This window comes from Geotrypetes seraphini, chromosome 10 (genome assembly GCF_902459505.1).
Source record: "Geotrypetes seraphini chromosome 10, aGeoSer1.1, whole genome shotgun sequence".
Lineage (NCBI taxonomy): Eukaryota > Metazoa > Chordata > Amphibia > Gymnophiona > Dermophiidae > Geotrypetes > Geotrypetes seraphini.
The window spans coordinates 75108163-75127844 of NC_047093.1; the positions used below are offsets into that span (position 1 = coordinate 75108163).

The 19682-nt window shown below is 45.0% G+C and overlaps 1 protein-coding gene across 3 annotated transcripts in view; it reads left to right on the top strand.

The window, feature by feature from the left end:
• The window catches only part of NR6A1 (nuclear receptor subfamily 6 group A member 1), a 553746-nt gene extending 535626 nt beyond the window's left edge, over positions 1-18120 (top strand). For 2 of the 3 annotated variants that reach the window (XM_033959829.1, XM_033959830.1), the window contains 2 exons: positions 7704-7856; positions 17863-17951. In XM_033959829.1, the coding sequence (XP_033815720.1) occupies positions 7704-7856; positions 17863-17951 (242 nt within the window). Of the gene's footprint in view, positions 1-7703; positions 7857-17862 lie in introns of all 3 variants that reach the window. The other variant, XM_033959828.1, reaches the window with a different exon arrangement.
• The last annotated feature ends 1562 nt before the right edge of the window (positions 18121-19682 follow it).

Below are 19682 nucleotides of genomic sequence, written 5' to 3' on the forward strand. Positions count from 1 at the left end.
AGCTGCTCCATGAAACAGTCCCTTCTCGCCTCTAGGAATTTAGTTTCTCTCGTGCAATTTGAGTGCCCAATGCCCCAGTCTATTCCCGGATAGTTGAAATCCCCCATAACCACCACCCTTCCACTTTTGCACACCTGCCTCAGTTCGGCCTCCAGGTCCAGGTCATTTGCTTCTGGCTGTCCTGGTGGGCGATAGTACAGTCCCAATTTGATGTCAGCTCCTTCCCCTCCTGTCAGCTTAACCCATAGTGACTCCAGACTGTCTGCCCTTATTGTTGTTTCTGTTCTGGATGAAGGAATGGAGTCCTTTATATACAGTGCTATTCCTCCCCCCTTCTTGTGTGCCCTGTCCCTCCTGTAGAGTTTGTACCCTGGTAGGGCCACATCCCATTTGTTGTCCTCTGACCACCATGTCTCTGTGATTCCTATTATGTCTAGGTCCTTATTTCCGGCTATAATTTCTAATTCCCCCATTTTAGTCCTTAGGCTCCTAGCATTTGTGTATAGGCAATTTAAGTCCCAGTTTGTTACCTTTTCTTTTGGATCTACTCTTGATTTGTTGCTCCTGCTGGTCTCCTCTCGTGCTGCCTCCTGTGGTGTGTCTATCCCGTCCTCTGCCCGCTTCTTTGTTCTTTAATAGCCCTCTGGTTCCGGCTGTTTCCTCCTTGTCTTGCTCTTTAGCTCTAATTGCCTCTCGGGTCCCTGTGCTGCATCTTTGGGTTTATGTCCATAAAGTGTCCATTTTGTCTCTAGTCCACTATCGCCATTTTCTGTTTCAGTATCCTTTCTCGATACAGTGGTCCGATGTGTCGAGGCCAGATCGACTATCGGCTTTCCCCTTGTTATCAGTTTAAAGTCATGTCTATGCAGGTCTGGATGTTACGTGCCAGCATCCTCGTCCCAACCGTGCTCAAATGCAGTCCGTCTCTCCTGTAGAGCTTGTTTTTCCCCAGGAAGGTTGACCAGTTCCGTACAAAGAGGAAACCCTCCTCGTCACACCATCGCCTCAGCCATCCATTTGTTGCTTGCAGCTCGGTCTGCCTCCTCGCATCTGCCCTTGGTACTGGCAGGATCTCTGAAAAGGCTATCTTCCCTGTCCTCAGCTTCAGCTTCCTCCCCAGGACTTTAAACTGCTCGGTCAGTGTAGTCATGTTGAAATTCCTTCTGCTGACATCATTTGTTCCGACATGGATTATCACTGCTGTGTCCTCTGTCTCAGCTCCCTCCATGATTCTCTCGATTCTGTCGGAGATGTCCTTTGTCCTCGCCCCTGGGAGACATGTCACTAGGCGATCCGCTCTGCCTCCTGCTATGTGACTGTCCACCTCTCTCAGGATTGAGTCTCCCACCACGATAGCAGATTTTCCTCTCCTCAGCTTCCTCCTGGGTCTCAGGTCTGTGTCAATGATTGGGTCCTCCAATCCTTCCATCTTCTGATTGGTTCCTCCGCAAGGTTCCTCTCCCTCGGCTCCTGGTGGGTCCTGGTGGCTCCTGGCGGGTCCTGTCCTCTATCCGTTTGTTCCCTTCTGAAGAGCGGGTTATCCTGTGTTTCTACCATCTTGCAGGCCTCCTCGATGAATCTTTCGAGCTCTCTGACCTGCTCGTTGATGTGGTTTTCTCTGGTGGTGTCCTCAGTTGGTTCAAATTCCCTTGGTTCCTCTATGGAGCGGAGTCCCTCTAGCTCTGTACTTTGATCTGCAGTCTCCCGACCTCCTTTTTTAGGCTAGCCAGTTCCTGACATCGACTGCATATGTAGGCCTGCCTCCCGGAAGGGAGATAGTCATACATGTGACAATCAATGCAGTATACTGGAAAGCTTCGCTGGCCTTCTGCTGCCTCCATTATTCCTTCCCTGTGATTAAAGTTGGTGCGCTGGAGCATGCTCGACGTGTATCTAGGTGAAGAAGTAGAGAGAGAAGAAATAATGAGTATAGAAGAAAGGGTGTGTGTGTGTATATATATATATATATATATATATATATATATATATATATATATTTTTTTTTTTTTTTAAGAAGATTAAAGATTGAATTTGCTGCTGAGCAGCCTGGACTCCTGGCTCCTTCTCTCGGCTCCTTCGCAAAGGCGCCCTCACTAAGGCGAGCGCCTTTGCCGCTCGCCTTCGCCGCGCACCGTTGGCTCGCCCCCTTTTAAGGGGGAGCCTGGGCACCGAAGCGACCTCTGACGTGGAGGGGGTGGGCGGAGCTAACTCTTGCCGCTACCCCTATCAGCTTTCCACCCTTCCTGGCTTCCTCTGCGTCTCTCCTCCAGCCCTCTCAGCCCTGGCTTCCTCCCTGCTGCCTCCCGATCCTGTCCCGGGGATCCTCCAAGACGTCCAAATACCGCCTCCTATTCTTTTCATAAATTCAACACAGCCGCTCTTGCTATCTATACAGCTACTCTCACGATAACTTGTGCACCAGCCAACAGCCTCAGAGGTCCTATCATATGCTGTGTTACTGTGCCTCTCCCTTCCATTTCTCCCTGCTCCCCCCCGCTAGTTTGGCATCTCTCTCTTCCCCATTTCCCTTCAGCATCTTCTCCCCATTCTCTCTTCACCATTTCCCTTCAGTGTCTTTTCCCCACTCTCCACTTCTCTTGCCCATTTTCCTTCAGCGTCTTCTCCCCACTTTCCACTTCTCTTGCCCATTTCCCTTCAGCATCTTCTCCCCACTCTCCACTTCTCTTCTCCATTTCCTTTCAGCATCTTCTCCCCACTCTCCACTTCTCTTCCCCATTTTCCTTCAGTGTCTTCTCCCCGCTCTCCACTTCTCTTGCCCATTTTCCTTCAGCGTCTTCTCCCCACTTTCCACTTCTCTTGCCCATTTCCCTTCAGCATCTTCTCCCCACTCTCCACTTCTCTTCTCCATTTCCTTTCAGCATCTTCTCCCCACTCTCTCTTGCCCATTTCCTTTCAGCGTCTTCTCCCCACTCTCTCTTGCCCATTTCCTTTCAGCGTCTTCTCCCCACTCTCCGCTTCTCTTGCCCATTTCCCTTCAGCATCTTCTCCCCACTCTCCACTTCTCTTCTCCATTTCCCTTCAGCATCTTCTCCCCACTCTCCACTTCACTTCCCCATTTCCCTGTAGCATCTTCAGCCCACTCTCTCTTCCCCAATTCCCTTCAGCGTTGGTTCCTCTGAAACGCCCCCCCCCCCTCCATATCCCTTCAGCACAGTCCAGCAGCCTCCCTCCCTCCTGATCACCGCCATCCAGGCATCTAACTCCCTCCATTCCCCTCCTATTACCATCGTGATTTTAAGGGTGGGGGGGGCGGGTTCTGTCTCCCAGCTTCCCGAGTCGGCTTTCATCAAATTGCGTGTGGCTGCCAAGGGTGGTGGATTCCTGGAATGCGCTTCCGGAGGAGGTTGTAGAGCAGGGTACAATTTTGGGCTTAAAAAAGGGGTTGGACATGTTCCTAAAGGAAAAGGGGATTGAGGGGTATAGCTAGAGGGGTACTATAAAGGATAAAATGTCTTAAGTGAAAGAACACTACAGGTCATGGACCTGGGGGGCCACCGCGAGTGCGGACTGCTGAGCACGATGGACCTATGCTCTGACTCGGCAGAGGCGATGCTTATGTTCTTATGAAACTTCCTTTCTGACACAACTTCCTGTTTCTGGAACTTTCAGCAGCCACACGCAACTTGATGAAAGCCAGCTTGGGCAGCTGGGAGACAGAAAAAAAATAGAAAATCACCATGGTAAGGTTAGGGGGAAGGAGGAACATGCCCAATTGGTGACCATGTGCGTTCCCTCCCTTTACTGTGGAGACAAGGCCATTCACCGCTCCACGGGGCGGTGAATGGCTTTGTCCCTGTACCCGCAGCGATGATAAACCGCAGGTAACAGTCACCATGTCATTCTCTACTCTCAACCTCAAATTATGCCCTCTGGCTTTACTATTTTCCTTTCTCTGGAAAAGATTTTGTTCTATGTTAATACCTTTCAAGTATATGAACATCTGAATCATCTCTTCCCTGTCCCTGCTGTCCTCAAGAATATACATATTCAGGGCTTCCGGTATCTCATGTCTTTTGGCGCAAACCCCCTACCATTTTTGCTGCCTTTCTCTGGACCTCTTCAGGTCTTTTTATATTCTTTGCTTGATACGGTCTCCAAAATAGAACACAATACTCCAAGTGGGGCCTCATCAATTACTTGTACAGGGGCATCAACACCTTCTGTCTTCTACTGGTTATGCCTCTCTCTCTATACAGCCTAGCATCCTTCTGGCAACAGCCACTGCCTTATCACATTGTTTCTTTGCCTTTAGATCTTTGGACACTACCACCCCAAGGTCCCTCTTCCCATCCATGCATATCGGCCTCTCACCTCCCAGCATATATGGCTCCATCAGCTTTCTAATCCCCAAATGCATCACTCTGCATTTCTTTTCATTGAATTTTAGTTGCCAGACATGAAACCATTCCTCTAACTTTTGCAGATCCTTTTTCATGTTTTCCACTCCCTTCTTGGTGTCTACTCTGTTACAAATCTTGGTATCATCTGCAAAAGAGGCAAATCTAACCCTTCGGCATTGTCGCTCACAAACAAAATGAACAGGATTAGCCCCAGAACTGATCCTTGAGGCACTCCACTACTCACCTTTTCTTCCTCCAGAACTTGGTATATGCACAGTTTTCTATGCTGATAACATCTTCCTCGTACCCCCAGTGTTTCCCACATTAATACTCATTTATCAGTCAAGGTACCTTGAAGTCTCTTTTCCTGAATTTAAATTGGCTCTCAAAGTATAAATAAGACATGTCTACAAGGGTAAATCAAAAGTAAAGGCAAAATACATACATCGGCTTTAATAGAAGTAACTGTGAGCAATTGAACATATCATTTTGTTGTATCGTTCAACTAGCTTCTGCATTCCTGCAGAAAAGACGTTTGTCAGCTTCTGCCAAAGCCAGGTGAGTACCGTTTCCTTTACTTCATCATCAGAGGTGAATCTGTGACCTCTCAGCATCTCCTTCAGTGAACTGAAGATGTGATCATTGCTAGGCACTAGATCTGTGCTATAAGTAGGATGTGGAAGATGTTCAACCATAACATAACGGCAGATTTCTAGACCGCATAGCCATAAGTTCAATGCGGTTGACAAAAGATTATGCTAAGGGGGAAAAAAACAAATAATGTTTTAAAGAATACAAAGGTATCTAATCAAAAATTTAGAAAAGAGAAAGGTTTTCAACAACTTTCTGAAATGTTCATATGAAACAGATCTAACTAAACCTAAGCTGTTGCACTGTCTTTTCTGTCGCTGCTGCTGTACGAGGACGTGCATTGTCATGTTGCAGCAAAACTGTTTTGGACAACTTTCCTTTTCTTTTGTTGCGACTTGCAGGTTTAAGTTCCTTTCACAGCAATGCACAATAATTTTCACTGTTTGCCCTTGCGCTTGTAAATACGCCAGAATAGGCCCCTTCATGTCCCAAAAGAAGGTTAACATGATGTTTGAATTTCTTCTTCACCGGAGAAGACAGATGTCTCCTCTCCATGCTTTGTCTTTTGCTCTCCGGGTCATAGTGATGCACCCATGTCTCGTTACCGGTGACATTTCTCTCTAGAATACTCTTCATCATACCATCTCGGGAACTGGGTCATAACCTCCACACACGGTTGCTTGTGCAGATCAGTAAGCTATTTGGGAACTCATCATGCGCAGACTTTCCTGTATCCCGAGTCATCGTGCTTCATGGCAAATGCAGATCCATATCTGATATCCAAAGTTGAACCATTATCTGTACGTTTTCTCTAATCCAGGCATCCACCCTGTCAATGTGCTCTTGGGTGCATGATGTTAATAGGTGACCAGAACAACTTTCATCAGTTACACCTGTCCTCGGTTTAAACCTTTTTACCCACTCATAAATCTTTCATTGATTCATGGTGCTATGTCCATACAGAATCAATATCCAATGAGGAATTTCCACAGGTTTCTCTCCATCTGCTCAAAGAAAGTGCACTACTGCACGTTTTTCTTTGATGGTGCAATCTTGCAATGGATTGCCCATGTTTCTGACCTCGTGTCTGCCACGCAATTAAAGGCTGAGCAATGCACTGTGCGTTGATTAACTATCCAATAGGCAATGTACAAGTACATATGCTGCATTTTGCTAGCTCTGTTCCAGTTATCATATAATTTAACTATTGCTTTTAATTTTTGATTCGCTCTCATATTTTAAGAAGCCTATAGATTCGGGCTGGGCTGAGAGGGCTTCCACCAGGATGATGACTCCATCTACTTTCCCGTTATGTTTCTTGTTTTTAGCCTCTATACTTACCTTTTGAGGTTGTTTCCATTTCTTCTGTCCTATCCATTTTAATGGTGTTCCTTTTCTTTTTCTTATTTTTATTTGATTGTAAACCACTTTGCTGTGCACTCATGAAGAACAGTACATAAAATTTTAATAGGCTACAAAATACATTCCGCATCCATAAACATCTATTTATGTCTGACAGAGACCACCTGTGAGAACAGTAATCTTTGTTTCTTCTTGAAATCTAGTGAGTCTGTCAACACTTGTAGAAAACCTGGCAATTGAGAAGGAACAGAAGTTTGATTCTGCAAAAAAGATCTCTGGGAGTGAGGGACCGGATAAGTGTTGTGTTCCTTCAAAACGCAACATCCTGCAAGGCCTATAAATTTTCAAAACTAATATTAGATAATATGGAGCATCAAATCTCAAACTAAAGTGTCTGATGCTATAATGTTTATTGCAGTGTCTCGCAAATTTTTCCAAGCCATAGTATAGTAAACTCAGGGTCGTGGCTGGAGGGTCTCTATGCATGGTGCAGACATTGACATGATGACATGTGCATGTATGACGTCCATGTATGCTCGGAAGCCCTACAGACGGGTCCCTGAGCTTGTTAACCCTGAAATTACTATGCTAATGGGGAGGTGCGAAGAGGAGGGGAGGCACCAGTGCCGGCTGACTCCCCTACTACTACTATTAATTATTTCTGTAGCGCTACCAGATGTATGCAATGCTGTACAAATTCATAAAGAAGACATTCCCTGCTCAAAAGAGCTTACAATCTAAACAGACAATCAGGATGCCATTTTTTGACATGCTATATTAGAATTAAACAATATCTGGTTCTGTTAGGCAGGCTTCTAGAGGTACAGATCTGGATGGTTCAGTAGTCAAGATAGATTATACAGGGATGATAGAACCAAACTAGGACCTGGGTCTGTGTGCAGGCTGCAAGTTTTCTAATTGGCTAGAAATCCTAGAGGACACACAAGTGCTCATATAAGCAGGTGTCTCTGGCAGGCAACACAGTGGTCATAGGAGACCAGATGTTTGTGCTAGTTATGGGCTCTTTGCAGTTATGTGGTTAGGTGTGGAAAAAAGTGGCAGCTGGGGAAAATTATTTGGAATACCAAGCAGGAAGGCAAGAAAAATTGTCCTGGATAGGAAGAAATAATGCAGATGATCGGTCTTTTGGCTGGCACCTGGAATGCAGACATGATAGTTGGGCAGACAGGATGGACTGGATGCTTTCTCTGCCTTTGTTTTACTATATTACTTTAAATGACAATAGAACATGCTTTTGGGATATTACAGATATAAAACAATTGGAATACTCCATGGCAACCCGTTTTCTCTTTTGTCGTAAGGAATGAGAGCTTTCTTTGTCCTGTCAAGAAACACAGATTCACTAAATTCCTTTTTTTTTTTGTTCAGATATCCGAGGCCTGACCAATGTATCTCAGCTAGAACAGTTGAATAAGCGGTATTGGTACGTCTGCCAAGATTTTACTGAGTACAAGTACCCACACCAGCCAAATCGCTTTCCAGATCTAATGATGTGTTTGCCTGAGATACGATACATTGCAGGTAACTTCCCTTTTATTTAACACATTCTTTCATTTAATGAAGGAAAGCTTTGTTTTAAATAGAAAATGGTCATCTGAAAGGAAAGGCAAGTTGCAGGGAGTTATTTATTTTTTAAAAATCATAGCGTAGTATTGTTGAAAGTGTTACTAGAAACACATAATACATGAAGATCTCAACTAGTAATCTGCAGTGCATAGTATGTTCTCTCATGATTTAAGAACATAAGATTTGCCGCTGCTGGGTCCATCGTGCCCAGCAGTCCGCTCACGCGGCAGCCCTTAGATCAAAGACCAGTGCCCTATTTGAGTCTAGCCTTATCTGCATATGTTCTGTTCCAGTAGGAACTTATCCAACCTTGTCTTGAATCCCTTGTCTAGAATTGATTTTTTAGAATTGATTTTTGGAAGTGTTTATATAATATAGAGAGGGGAAAGGCTTCTTGCATTGCTGGCCCTTCTGTTAGTGATGCCACCTGGGGTGATACGGTTTAAGGGGGCAGCAGGGCACTTGAATTCCAAGTTCCACCTCCTTCCTTAAATCCCTTATTCTAGAATGGCAATCAGTAGCTATAGAAAATGCATGGTAGCTGACACAGACAATGAGCATCCATGCATGCTCATGGCCTACAAACTCCTACCCTATTTGAAACAGAAGATTCAGAGGGAACAGAAGTTGGCACAGTTTCAGCTTGTGTGGATGCCCAAGGCCCTGTGTTCGTCTTGATAGCTGCCAACTGCTGTCCCAGAGGAAGGGAGGTAAGACATGACCATCTTGTGGGGGAGAGACGGATGGAACAAGAGAGATCCTAGAGACCACAGTTGGGGATTGGGAGGTCGAAGAGAGAGATACAGGAGACCATGGAGACAGGGAACGGTTCAAAGAGAGAGATGCTGGAGACCTCAGGGAAGGGTCGAAGATACTGTGAGGAGACTTTGAGCTGCAAACTTCCTACTGGGGGTGGGGCACACAACTGAATGTTTACATAGGCATCAAATACCTTTGAGCTTTTTGGACTTAGTGAATGCTTAATACAGGAGAAAACAAAGATTAAAACAGTCTTAATATACAGTATATTCTGTGAGCCATCCAACTAGTGATTCATAACTGAATTCATTTTCTTCCAAAACTAAATCTGCAACTAAAATTGTCCACTCAGTTCTGGCAGAAACTGAAACAGTACAAGAAACTCAACTCCCTCTCAAGAAATCAAGTACGTACCCCTCCTGAGCCGATCCTCAATGGCGGTATCCCCCTCTCTCTTCACTTCCCCAAAATCACTCTCCCCTATCTCACTTCTGACCCTCCCCTAGTGGCACTTTGTTAGCATAAACAAACCCTGTTCATTTTTGCCTCGTGCCACTTTTCCACCACAATGGTTGCCAGGACCTCCCGCAGCAGCCTCAGCAACCATTGCGATGGAGCAGTGGCCTGGTGCAGGAACAAGTAGGGTTCTTTCCTGCCCATGAAGATGGCACTAGATGACCAGGCCTTCCTAAAGTAGGCCCAGGAAGGGCCTACAGGAGGGATGGAGAAGGGAAAGTGATTGCAGGGGGGGGGAGGGAGGAATGATCGTGAGGGGGGAGAACTGAATTTCAGGTTTCGGCCAAAACTCTGGTGCCAAAACCTAAATTTGGTCAGCCACTACTGTCATGCATATAATGACTTTTCAAAGTCAAGATGTTTTCTTTCTGTTGGTAGCATATTGTTGTAACTGTTTCAGCCAATATGAACATGTCAAAATAGAGGTCAATTGTGGATAATACCCTTTTATTGAGCTTAATAGTACATTACCGACTAAAGTTTGAGAGCTGTGTTCCCTTTAGATTGCTTTGACCTAATGATAGTTTTTCTGAAAAGCCTTTCTGTGGATTTCAACTTCTGGTGATTAAGACTTCATCCATAAATGTGTGCGGTCAAGAACTTTATACAAGATTCAACTGTAGTAAATTTATGTATTAGAAAATTAAAATACAGCATTCAACAAGATAATGTAGTGAACTGAACTTTGCATGGCATTAGAACAGTGAAAGCATATGTTATTTTCAATGTGACAAAGGGCATTCAATATAAGTGTAAAAAATAAATGAAATTCCCTATCCTCCAATGTGGAGAACGTATAGAAAGTGCAAAGTGTCAACAAATCCGCTATAAAAATAGCAGCTAAACAAAGTAACAGGCATGTTCATGTATCAGCAGTACACCAAGGAAATAAATTTGTGTAACAGATATCTCAATAAAATAACTCAAAAGCTTCCAAAGCGGCAAGTACAGATATGTAAAAAAGAACTAGCTGCTATAAAAATGTTAAAAGTTTGGATAAGGGGGTTGTCAATCCAGTCCTTGAGATATAAGCAGCCAATCAGGTTTTTAGGGTGTCCTAAACATGAGAAAAATGTGTGTGCGCTGAATCCTTTGTATGCAAATCTGTTTTTTTGAATATTGTTGTGGCTATGTTGAAAACCGTACTGACTGGGCATGTTTCCAGGACTGGATTGAGAGCTGTTTGTTTGGACCATTTTCCCTAGGTCGCGGGCCTAACCTTGCTTCCTGGCTGAGGATCAGGTTTGCTTGCAGTTGGAAATTGCAGCTGTATTCTTGACAGGGCATCTCTTTATTGCTCTTGGATTTTTTTTTGGGTGGCCTGAGACTTGATTGCATATGGGGGTCCTTTTATCAAGCTGCGGTAGGGGTTTAATGCGCGTAATACCGCACGTTAAACCGCCTGCCGCGCTAGCCACTAACACCTGCATTGAGCAGGTGTTAGTTTTTTAGTCGGTCGCGGGGGTTAGCGCATGATGAAAGGTCCGACATGCTAACCCCGCTAGTTCGGCTTGATAAAAGGACCCCATGGTAGTCTTTTTCGCTGCCACCATTGGTATGTTTATTGTTTATTGAAATATTTTTAAAAAATTTTGATCATTGGTATGAGACATCCTTGGAGGTGAGCTCTACAAATGGTATTTTTACTATACCACACTTTTAAAAGTGGCTGTGCAGACTTAGGACTAGATGCACAAAACACAGTTATTAAGACCGTGTGAGTCACTGTTGGCCGATTTTTAGACAGACTCTGGAACAATGACTGATATTCCAACAAGTTTCCATGCAAATGATTTGCATGGAGACTCGCCATAACCCCATCTGATCAATTGCTGTGAGAGTGACTGACTCATGCGCAGAGCTGGCTTGGGGAAGCCCAAACAGCTGAGTGGCAGAGGAAGCCTCGAAGCAGCTTTTTTTCTCTCGGGCTTTTTTTCTCTTTTGTTTTTTTAATGGCAGAGATGTTCTGTGTCTTACACATGCACAATATCTGCCCCATTAAAAAAAAGATGACAGTCCTCCCTAACAAATGATCCTGTATCAAAAAATCAGCAGGAAGGATGCCTACTCCTCCTATTGCAGTGAACATCTCCCGCACTGACCCCCCTACTCCTCACAAGGACCTCCTGAACCCCCTTCCCCGTGTCAGCAGGAGGGATTCCCACTCCCTCCTGCCGCCATGAATCAACTTCCCCCCTGCCTGACCCAACCCTTGCTATGCCCCCATCAACCACCCATTCCCCGTTCCCCTTTCTAAAAAAAAAAAAAAAATGGCAGGAGGGATGCCCACTCCCTCCTACCACCAGATGCCCCCCAAACCACCTTTGATACCCCCGAACCTCCCCATATCCCCACCTTCCACACCTAACCTCCTCATACCTTAAAAATAGGTGATAGCAGGAAGGATGCTCAGTCCCTCTTGCTCTCCAGGCCCGCCACTACAAAACGGTGGGTCTTCCCCTTCCCGGTGCATCCTAAGCCTCTTCCCAGGGGAGGGGTCTTAGGCATCTGAATCTGTCAGGGCCTTAGGCTCCTCCCTCTATCTCGAGATACAAGGGGGAGGAGTCTAAGGCCCTGATTGCTTCAGGTGCCTAAGGTCCCTCCTCTGGAAGGTTCCATAGGCATCTGAGCCAATCAGGGCCTTAGGCTTTCTCTGTGCATCCCAGGATTCACCAGGAAGGAGAAGGCTCACCATTTTGCAGTGGCGGGACTGGACATACCTCCTGCTGGCATATATTTTTTAAGATTTGAGGGGGCAGGTCGCATCCAGTGGCAGGAGGGATTGAGCATCCCTCCTGCCAATTTCTTTTTAGAAAGGGGAGCAGGGAAGAGGGGTGGTCAGTGCAGGGGGGGTTGCTTCATGGCTGCAGGAGGAAGTGCACATCCCTCTTGCCAATTTTTGCATGGGGGGGGCCACAGTGGGTTGTTGGAGAGAGACGTAATCCGGAGGAGGGACTGGCAGGGTATTTTTTTAATGGGCCAAATATTGTGTGTGTTACATCTGTGCCCATAGAAAAAAAATGAAAAAACCCAGACAGACCCATTGGTAACACAGTTACCGATAGGTCTAGCTAGACCTATCAGTTTTTTGGATTGCTAGAGATGATCACTATTTTTTGTGCATGGCAAACTGATGTTAGAGCATTGATCGATCAGCTACTGTGCATGGCATTTTAATATTAATGACTTTATTTGCATGACCAGATTGGAAAATGAATGATCGCGTGGTGAGCCATTTTGTGCATCAGGTTGACAAATATGATCAGTCGCTTGTATTTCTGAATTGATTGAATTTGTGCTCTATTCCTGTTATAACAGGGATGATTAATGATGTTGTTTAGACATGTCTATGTTATATGTGATAATCGTAGGGAAACAAGATTTTATGTATGTGATATGGAAACCGCATAGTTGTATGCGGTATTTAAATCTAAGATAATAATACCCTTGCTCTTGCTCCAGAACTGGACAACGTTCTGGGGCAAGAGCAAGCTCTACAGGAGAGATGAACTGCACCTGAGCGCGGCGGGAACAAGACTTCTAGCAAACAACGTCAGGAGAGGAATAGAACAGGCTTTAAACTAAGAAGACGGGGAAAGCCGACAGTTGACCAAGCGTCGACGATTCGGAAGAAGGTAACCCGTGAAAATACTAAGGGGAAAAAAGGCTGGGAAGAAACAATGGGCAAATTACTGGAGTTGACTAACCCAGAAGAGGAGGTTAGTAGGATTGTAGCACAAGAGAAGAAGCTAAAGACCGAAGCGCAGGGAAAGAAAATGAAGACAAGAAAACACCAGGATCTAAATTGCATATATACTAATGCAAGGAGCCTAAAAAACAAAATGGGGGAATTAGAAGCCATGGCCAATGCAGAGGACATAGACATCATTGGAGTCTCTGAAACATGGTGGAATGAAGACAACAAATGGGATACAGCACTGCCGGGGTACAAGTTCTATCGCCAGGACATGTCAGGACAGAAAGGAGGTGGAATAGCCTTAAACATAAAAGAAAGCATACAATCGACAAGAATGGACACAGCAGAGACGACCAACAATCTGGAATCGCTATGGGATAAAATACCGGGAAGGAAAGGGCCTGAAATAAAGATGGGCCTATACTATCGTCCACCCGGACAAACTATCGTCCACCCGGGCAAACTAGAGATATCGATGAAGAAATGGAAGCCGAGATGAAGCGAGCATGCAAAAGCGGTAACACGGTTATTAAGGGAGACTTCAACTATCCCGGGATAGACTGGAGTCTTGGAAGCTCAAAATGCGCTAGGGAGACAGAATTCCTGGAAGCTACACAAGATTGCTTTATGGAGCAGCTTGTTAGAGAACCAACGAGAGGAAATGCCATTCTGGATCTAAACCTAAATGGGATAAGGGGACCTGAAAAGGAAGTGGAAGTAGTGGGACCGTTGGGAAACAGCGATCATAATATGATCAAGTTCAAGGTTGAAGTAGGAATACCGAAAAGAAAGAGAACCATAGCGACAACTTTCAACTTCAGGGAAGGAAACTACGAAGCAATGGAAGAAACTTAGGAACACTTCCAAGAAATGGCAAACAGTAGAACATGCCTGGTCTTTTTTCAAGGACACGGTGAGCGAGGCACAAAATCTGTATATCCCCAGATTCAGAAAGGGGTGCAAAAAGAGTCGAACCAAAGACCCAGCGTTGATAACTAAAATAGGAAATAAGAAAATTTTGATAGGAAATAAGAAAAATGAATTCAAGAAATGGAAAAAGGACAAAACTGAGGGGGAACTGGAAAGAGCACAGGAAGTATCAAAAAGAATGTCACCGTGTGGTTCGAAAAGCCAAAAAGAGAGTATGAAGAGAGGCTAGCCAAGGAAGCACGAAATTTCAAACCGTTCTTTAGATATGTTAAAGGGGAGCAGCTGGCTAGGGAGGAGGTGGGACCGCTGGACGACAGAGACAGGAAGGGAGTGGTGAAGGAGGAGAAAGAAGTAGCAGAAAGATTTAACGTGTTCTTTTCGTCTGTATTTACAAATGAAGACACATCCAACATACCGGAACCCGAGCAAATCTTCAATGGAGATCAAGCAGAAAAATTAATATCCATGGAAGTGAGCCTTGAAGACGTACGCAGGCAGCTAGAAAAATTAAAAACTGACAAATCCATGGGTCCGGACGGAATCCATCCAAGGGTTCTGAAGGAACTAAAGGAGGAGATAGTGGAACTACTGCAGCAAATTTGCAATCTATCACTGAAAACAGGTGTGATCCTGGAGGATTGGAAGATAGCCAACGTTACGCCCATCTTTAAAAAGGGATCAAGAGGTGACCCGGGAAACTACAGACCAGTGAGTCTGACCTCCGTTCCAGGGAAAATGATCGAAGCACTGATAAAAGACAACATTGATGAACATTTTGAAAGAAACAAACTTCTGATAACCAGCCAACATGGTTTATGCAAGGGGAGATCATGCCTAACGAACTTATTGCACTTCTTCGAAGGAATTAAATGGATGGATTTCCAGAAAGCCTTTGACAAAGTGCCCCATGAACACCTACTCCGGAAACTGAAGAATCATAGGGTGGAAGGAGACGTACATAGATGGATCAGAAACTAGTTGGCAGGTAGGAAACAGAGGGTAGGAGTGATGGGCCACTACTCAGACTGGAGGAGGGTCACGAGTGGTGTCCCGTAGGGCTCGGTGCTTGGGCCGCTGCTATTTAATATATTTATAAATGATTTAGAAACAGGGACGAAGTGTGAGATAATAAAATTTGCGGACGACACAAAACTATGTAGTGGAGCGGACTAAAGAGGATGGCGAAGAATTGCAAAGGGACTTGAACAAACTAGGGGAATGTGCGACGAGATGGCAGATGAAGTTCAACGTTGAGAAATGTAAAGTACTACATGTGGGAAGCAGAAACCCGAGGTACAGCTATATGATGGGAGGGATGTTATTGAAGGAGAGTACACAAGAAAGGGACTTGGGGGTAATGGTGGACATGACAATGAAGCCGATGGCACAGTGCGCAGCAGCCGCAAAGAGAGCGAATAGAATGCTAGGTATAATCAAGAAGGGTATTACTACCAGAACGAAAGAAGTTATCCTGCCGTTGTATTGGGCGATGGTGCGTCCGCATCTGGAGTACTGCATCCAATATTGGTCGCCATACCTTAAGAAGGATATGGCGATACTCGAGAGGGTTCAGAGGAGAGCGACACGTCTGATCAAAGGTATGGAAAACCTTTCATATGCTGAGAGACTGGAGAAACTGGGACTCTTTTCCCTGGAGAAGAGGAGACTTAGAGGGGATATGATAGAGACTTACAAGATCATGAAGGGTATAGAGAGAGTAGAGAGGGACAGATTCTTCAAACTTTCGAAAATAAGAGAACAAGAGGGCATTCGGAAAAGTTGAAAGGGGACAGATTCAGAACAAATGCTAGGAAGTTTTTCTTTACCCAACATGTGGTGGACACCTGGAATGCAAGGGCGTAATAGGGCAGAGTACGGTACTAAGGTTCAAGAAAGGATTGTACAATTTCCTGCTGGAAAAAGGGATACAGGGGTATAGATAGAGGATTACTGCACAGGTCCTGGACCTGTTGGGCCGCCGCATGAGCGGACTACTGGGCACGATAGACCTCAGGTCTGATCCAGTGGAGGCATTGCTTATGTTCTTATGTTCTTATGCGCACTTCAATTTTTGTGGCTCTGTGCGTCCGTCGCTCTGTGGTCGGCAGAGAAATGTTGCAGAGTGTGGCGCGTGTGCGGCGCATGCACACATTGGGAGCCAACATCGGGGAGAGAAGGAGGTGGCGGCGATGACCGAGCTACGGAGCTAGGGGAGGGAAGGCCACAAATACTGCCGCTCCGTGGTCGCACAGTCTTCTCTTCTGCCTCCACTCTCCCCTCTGGGTGAATTTCCAGGTCGAGGATGAGGATTTGTTGGAGGCTGGTAGTGCTGCCGCAGAGGGGGTGGGATGGGCTGGGGGGCGGTCAAAGGAAGGGGAATGGGGCGCAGGCAGGGAACGGGAGAGAGGGAAGGAAAGAGATAGACAAGACAGCAGCCAAGGAGAGAGAGACAGAAAGACACACAGGCAGCAGCCAAGGAAAGAGAGAGAGAGAAAGAGACAGAAAGGCACATAAACAGCGGCCAAGGAAAGAGAGAGAGAGAAAAAGACAGAAAAATACACAGACAGCAGCCAAGGAGAGAAAGAGATAGAAAGACAGACAGACACACAAACAGTGGCCAAGGAGATAGAGAGACAGACAGCAGCCAATGAGAGAGAGAGAAAGAGACAGAAAGGCACATAAACAGTGGCCAAGGAGAAAGAGTGAGAAAGAGGCAGAAACATACACAGACAGTGGCCAAGGAGAAAGAGACAGAAAGGCACATAAACAGTGGCCAAGGAGAAAGAGTGAGAAAGAGGCAGAAACATACACAGACAGTGGCCAAGGAGAAAGAGACAGAAAGGCACATAAACAGTGGCCAAGGAGAAAGAGTGAGAAAGAGGCAGAAACATACACAGACAGTGGCCAAGGAGAAAGAGACAGAAAGACAGACGCACAGCGGCCAATGAGAGAGAGAAAGAGACAGAAAGGCACATAAACAGCGGCCAAGGAGAAAGAGACAGAAACATACACAAAGAGCAGCCGAGGAGAGAGAAAGAAAGAGACAGAAAGACAGACACACAGCTGCCAATGAGAAAGAGAGAAAGAGACAGACAGCAGCCAAGGAGAGAGACAGACAGACAGCGACCAAGGAGAGAGAGACAGAAAGACAGACAGCGGCCAAGGAGAGAGGGAAAGACAGAAAGACAGGCAGACAGAAGCCAAGGAGAGAGAGAGAAAGAGACAGAAAGACAGACACACACAGAGAGCGACAGAGGGAGACACACAGAAAGACAGTGGCCAAGGAGAGAGGGAGAGACAGAAAGAGAGGCAGACAGTGGCCAAGGAGAGAGAGAGAGACAGAAAGACACACAGACAGTGGTCAAGGAGAGACACAGAAAGAAAGAAAGACAGACAGCGGCCAAAGAGAGAGAGAGAGAGACAGAAAGACAGCGGCCAATGAGAGAGAGAGAGAGGCAAAGACAGACAGACACATCTATTCTAGCGCCCGTTAATGTAACGGGCTTAAAGACTAGTTTTTTTAAATAAATAAACCAGTCAAACCAGTATAGCAATGATCATTAGATGATTGGAGACTTTAGTGCATCTAGCCCTCAGTCAGGGAGAACCTATCATTCATGAAGCTTTTCTCTCAACTCACTGCCCATTAATTATTTGATATGACTTTTCTCTGCTTTTTAATTTAGTACTGATAAAGCTGTACAGTCATAGTACTCTCACAGATCTGTATCAATTTTGTTAAGGATCAGCTCCAAACCTGAATATAAAAGCAACACACATTTGCTAATATAATTATCTAGGATTTAGGCAAGCTTTGTGTCTTTGTCTTTACAATGCATTTTTTTATGTTGCGTTTTTTGGGGTGTTTTTTTTTTTTTTTTTACTCCTGTGTTGCTTCCCATAAAAGTTGTCCAGGTTGAATGCCTCATCAACAGCTTTGATCTACAGGGAAATCATCAAGAGAGCTCATCAAACCATGAATAATTCTGCATATATATACTGTATTATATATATTATAGTGCATATATATATATTTATTTTATTTTTTATTTTTGACAGGAAAAATGGTAAATGTTCCACTGGAACAGCTGCCTCTGCTTTTCAAAGCAGTTCTCCACTCCTGCAAAACAAGTGTGAGCAAAGAATGAACCGTCGCCCTGCAGTCTTCTGTTCTCCATGCCTTATGCTGGTGCCCAAGGTGGCAAACCGTTTTAAATGGAGAATGAGGAAGGCACCAAGACAGCAAGGGGAGCTCAGGAACATGACGCAACCCTGCAATTGTAGCAAGAACCTCTTTCTTTTTTCTTATATATTTATTTCACGACAGAGTTGAATGTATAATCTTCAACACAGTGCACATGTTCCTGTACAAATGCAGAATCTGCATTTTCTTACAGTTTACAAGAATGTAAGATGTTTAATGTTACAGTTTTGCCATTTTTTATTTTAGGATTAGTACTTTGTATTTTGGGGTGGGAGAAAATATAAATATTGAATAGTGCTGAATAATACTACCTCAAGAGCAGGATGATATAGTATGAAGGGGCTTTTTTTTGGGCCTGCAAACATCTTTCATCAAGATTGCTTGAGAAAGCAGTTGCCATTTTTTTTTTTTTTTTTAAATCAAATGATGTTGGGATTAAAATGTTATACAGTACCGTCCTAATATATTTCACAGCAGTCCACGTACAGAGATACACCAAACCAGATTACAAATGGGGGTAATCAAGCTAGTTCGACTACATTTTCTAATCTGGTCAATTTCAGCTTTATTTCCATTTATTTCCTCTGAAGTCTTGTAGAAAAATATTTTCGCACATGAATCTCGTCAAACAGTAAAGGATGTGGCAAGCAGATCAGAGATCTGTTTTCCTGTAGAGATTTTCCATGAATCTATGGCAGGGTTTTGCCAGTAAGCTGTTTGGCATGAGTTATGGATTTTGCTGTATCCACTGCCTCTCTGAGTATGGGGTCTATGAGAAAATGTGCTAATTATTTTGATTCGAGCAATGATTGAACTGTTTTGTTGACTACTTTAAAAGAAGTTAATCTGATCTGCTAGAATCTAACCTAAATTATAGAATGTGCTTCAGATGATTATGGGTGAGTGGTGGACAAGATGGGCTATATTTTGTGAATTGGCTGAGGAATGGCCCATGGCAGGGACCAGCTTATTGGTTAAGCCCTACTTAAATTTGCGCTTCTACAGGAAGCTCATCATTCTGTCGTATTAGTCTTCAACAGCAATTTAAATATTACCAGTAGTGTAGTAGGACGACGGGGGTGGACCAGCAGATCTCCTCCTCTCTGCCTCCCCCTTCCCCCCCCCCCCCCACACACACTCCTTCCCGCTTCTTCCTTGCCACCATACCTCTAGCTTTTCACTGACATGAGCAGCATCTGCAACATGCTGCTTGTGCCGGCCTCAGTGCTCCCCTCTGACGTTACTTCCAGGTTCCATGACTAGGAATTGTCATCAGCGGGAGAGCTGACGCCGGCAAGGACAGCAAGTTAGAGATGCTGCTCGCGCCGGAGAAGGTAGGGGAGGAAGGGAAAGGGAGTGCATTCAGCAGGGTGGGTGCAGGGAAGGAGCAGTGAGGCAGAGAAGAGGGTGGGGGGGAGGAGCCACTGCCCTGGGCGCCTCCCACCTTTGCTACATCATTGAGTATTACCTTAACGCTTCTGTAGTAACCTGCAAAAGCAGCAGCACTCTCTATTTAGATTATACCTTTTTCTGTTAAAAACAGAGAAACACCTAGAGAAATGAAGGCAAATGAAGACCATATGGCCTATCCAGTCAACTCATCCATATCACCTACTATACTTTCCTCTCCCTTAGAGAGCCTATGTACTTGTCACAGACTTTTGAACTGAGATGC